General features: G+C 36.7%; 1 protein-coding gene across 1 annotated transcript; it reads left to right on the forward strand.

The window, feature by feature from the left end:
• Positions 1-466: 466 nt before the first annotated feature.
• On the forward strand, positions 467-3,020 carry LOC114162360 (Glycosyltransferase family 61 protein). Its single transcript, XM_028046225.2, has 3 exons — positions 467-1,050; positions 1,153-1,230; positions 1,556-3,020. Exons 1-3 carry the CDS (start codon positions 825-827, stop codon positions 2,839-2,841), a joined length of 1,590 nt encoding a protein of 529 aa, XP_027902026.2. The 5' UTR covers positions 467-824; the 3' UTR covers positions 2,842-3,020.
• The last annotated feature ends 683 nt before the right edge of the window (positions 3,021-3,703 follow it).

The following is a 3,703-nucleotide window of genomic DNA, read 5'->3' on the forward strand; positions in this document are numbered from 1 at the left end:
TCAAACAGTAATTTTAAAACATCAGTTAACATAACTCTTAATTAATTTAATTGAGATTTATAATAATTAGATTATTTGAGTTTGTAAGAAAAAAATATCTTAAAAGATATTTTTAATTGCATAAGTTATGTTCAGATATTTTAATATTTGTTCAGGAAACTGAAATCAAAATTAAACTCATGTATAATATGAAAATAAATTAATTAAAATTAAAAAAAAAACTGTAGTTAGAGACCTTGATCTAGAGTATGGAACTATATCCACTGAACCAACCTGACACCTTGATTAAACCATAAAAATATGATTTAAGGTTAAGTTTCTTAATTGACTATGTAAAATTTAAGTGTATTTATATCCGAGAAGAAGCTTACCTAGGTAGCGGCGTGTTCTTATTCAGACGCGGCTGACGAAGTTGACTGTTGCCTGCTAGCTTTGCTCCTACCACAGCCAGCCAAAACCAGCCTCTCACTTTCCTTACCAAATCAAACATTTCTTCTTTCTTTCTTTCTCTCTAACTCGTTTTTCCACCCACATATCTTCCTTTTCACGCCTCTCTTTTCTCTCCTTTTATTCCTTTCTTTCATTCCCTCCCTCACTCTTCTTCATACCATCAAAACCAAACCACCTTCTTCTTCTTCATCTTCATCTTCTCTCTCCACAAACCAACAAATACCATTTGCCTAAAACACTGTTTTGTTCTGTTTTGTTTTGTTCCTCTCTTGTGTTGTTGTGCACCCATTGGAACTTTTTAAGCTTTTCCCTCTCCCTCAGCTTCTTTACACCGCAAAAACACACAAAGATTGTAGCTTTGCTTTGACAACACCATGGTACACTATCACCGTTCCCATCAACCCAGAAAGCCTAATGCAGACTCCACCAGAGATGAAGACTCGCACACCATCATCACCTTGGATTGCTCAACCTCTGCCTACTACATCAAGAGAACCAGGCCCAAGCTCTTGTCTTTCCTCCTTCTCATCACCTTCCTCTCTTGCTGCTACGTCTTTGCTCCTCTTTTCCTTCCCATCTCCTTCTCTTTCTCTCACTTGTGTAAGCAACCACCTACCTTCATCTCTCAAGGTTTTCCTTTTTTTTTTTTGGCTCTGTTGTTGTTGCTTGCTCTTTGTGCTGATCTTCTTTTCTTCTTTTCAGACTCCCCCCCTATTGAAAATGATGGGAACTCAGATGGGGTTGATGTGACGGATTCTAGTTGCTCTTCTGTTTCTGCTGGTGAGTGATATTAATTCCTGTTCTCTGTCCTTCTAACCAGTCCTTCTTTTTGTTTGCTTGTGGTGTTTGTTTGTATTTTTACGTGGATTACCAAATATAATCATTGAAAAAGGGTAGCCCCGTGGATTTTACTTGGTTTAGTTTATGGCTGACTAAATTCACCTAGCGAGAAATGGAATTTGTGTGTTTTACTGAAAAAGTTCGTGTTGTTGATTGGTTTTAATGATTGCCTTTTTTTTAATGATAAATTTTGGAAAATTATGCTTGTTTTGTTGTTTTCGTGTTATTTTCTCCGAATAATTTTTGTGCTCTTTTGGTAACCCAGGAAGAATATGCTGTGATAGAAGTGGTTTTCGTTCTGATGTTTGTGTGATGAAAGGTGATGTGAGAACACACTCTGCTTCGTCTTCGATATTACTCTACAGTCCGAGGAGCTCTGATAATGTTTCTGTTGAAGAGGAACTCCAACATGAAAAGATAAAGCCATACACTCGAAAATGGGAGACAAGTGTTATGAACACCATTGATGAATTGAACCTTATCTCAAAGAAGGTAAATGATGTTGGTGGTTGTGATGTCCAGCACGATGTTCCAGCGGTGTTCTTCTCTAATGGGGGCTACACTGGCAATGTTTATCATGAATTCAATGATGGAATCATACCCTTGTTCATTACTTCACAGCATTTCAAGAAGAGGGTCGTGTTTGTGATTCTTGAATACCATAGTTGGTGGATCATGAAGTATGGAGACATTCTTTCTCGGCTATCTGATTTTCCACCGATTGATTTTAGAGGAGACAATAGAACTCATTGCTTCCCAGAAGCCATAGTTGGTCTCAGAATCCATGATGAGCTAACTGTGGATTCTGCATTGATGAGGGATAACAAGAGCATTGTTGATTTTAGAAACCTTTTGGACCAAGCTTATTGGCCTAGGATCAGGGGTTTGATTCAGAAGGAGGAAAGAAAAGCACAAGAGAAATTAAGAGAACAACAAGCCTCTTTATCTCAATCATCAGAAACCTATGAGTATATTGATCAACAAGTGCAAGAAAATCCAATGAAGAAACCAAAGCTGGTTATTCTCTCTAGAAGTGGGTCAAGAGCCATAACCAATGAGAATTTGTTGGTGAAGATGGCGAAGGAAATCGGGTTTATGGTGAAAGTTTTAAAACCAGACAGCACAACAGAAATGGCCAAGATTTATAGGACTCTTAATGCAAGTGATGTGATGATTGGTGTTCATGGAGCAGCAATGACTCATTTCATGTTTTTGAGACCTGGCTCTGTGTTTATACAAGTTGTTCCTCTTGGAACCACATGGGCAGCAGAAACTTATTACGGAGAACCTGCAAAGAAACTTGGCTTGAAATACATTGGTTATGAAATTCATCCTAGAGAGAGCACTTTGTATGAGAAATACGATAAAAATGACCCTATTCTAAGAGACCCTACAAGCATTAACAAGAAGGGGTGGGAATACACAAAAAAGATCTACCTTGACAGCCAAAATGTCATATTAGACCTCGGAAGATTCAGAAAAAGGTTGCATCGAGCTTATGAGTATACACTCTCCAAATCAAAACCCAATCTTCAGCACCAACCAATGTGAAATTCAATGGTTTCATCAACAAATTCATTCTTTAATGTGTAAAGCAGTTCTTTTTTTTCTTTTTTCTAAAAAGTATTGATCATACTGCGAATTTCATAGTGCGACCTGCTGTGTACAGCAAGCATATAGAAATGTATACCGATATGTGTAAGTAAAAGCTATAATTTGTGATTCCCTCACTTTTTGTATGAAAAGACTTTATCTAAACATTGGTCACTTCAAATTCAACCATCCATTGATGGTTTCAAATGTTAATGTTTGATCATGCCAAAATTTCTACTGTGGGAATCTTTTGGTTTCTAATACTCTGGGTTCCAAATATTCCTTTATCAATTATAATCAAGTCTTAAAATTTATCTTTTTCTTGTGATTTATAAAATTCAAACATGTCATGTTACAAAGTTAAAATCTTTTGGAGATAACAAAAAAAAGGACAAATGGGAATCCAAGAAAGCTAATAACAGCAGTGCAAAGCTGCCACCTATTTGATTTCGAGTTAACATCCAACCCTGCCACGTATGGACGAAACCTAAAATTGTGCCAAAAGATGGTGTTTTCTTTTTTTGTTCTTCTTAATTTCTAAGATTAATTATACGACATGTTCATTGATGAAGAGAATGTGTAGTAATGTGTATAATGATACAAAGTTGAAGGTGGCAATGCTTGAAGTGTTACAGAAATGCATCACAGGAATATGTTGTACCAGTAACAAGCAACTATGTTGTTCTTAGAACAGTGGCAACGTTATACTCGAGGATTGCGTAGTTGCATTTGAACATGTGATGATTCTTCTGTTGTTGCAGCCATTATTGAATCTCAGCACGGAAACTCCATTGCTGACATGTGACATGTTAAGCAGATT

The sequence above is a fragment of the Vigna unguiculata genome, chromosome 1, assembly GCF_037176805.1.
Source record: "Vigna unguiculata cultivar grain cowpea cultivar isolate G323 ecotype 2 chromosome 1, ASM3717680v1, whole genome shotgun sequence".
In the NCBI taxonomy this organism is placed as follows: domain Eukaryota; kingdom Viridiplantae; phylum Streptophyta; class Magnoliopsida; order Fabales; family Fabaceae; genus Vigna; species Vigna unguiculata.

Excerpts from the sequence above, each read along its gene's own strand:
- LOC114162360 (XM_028046225.2), top strand. The coding sequence starts at position 825 with ATGGTACACTATCACCGTTCCCATCAACCCAGAAAGCCTAATGCAGAC. Across the intron at positions 1,051-1,152 it reads CTTCTCTTTCTCTCACTTGT|ACTCCCCCCCTATTGAAAAT; the intron begins GTAAGCAACCAC and ends TCTTCTTTTCAG. Across the intron at positions 1,231-1,555 it reads TTGCTCTTCTGTTTCTGCTG|GAAGAATATGCTGTGATAGA; the intron begins GTGAGTGATATT and ends TTGGTAACCCAG.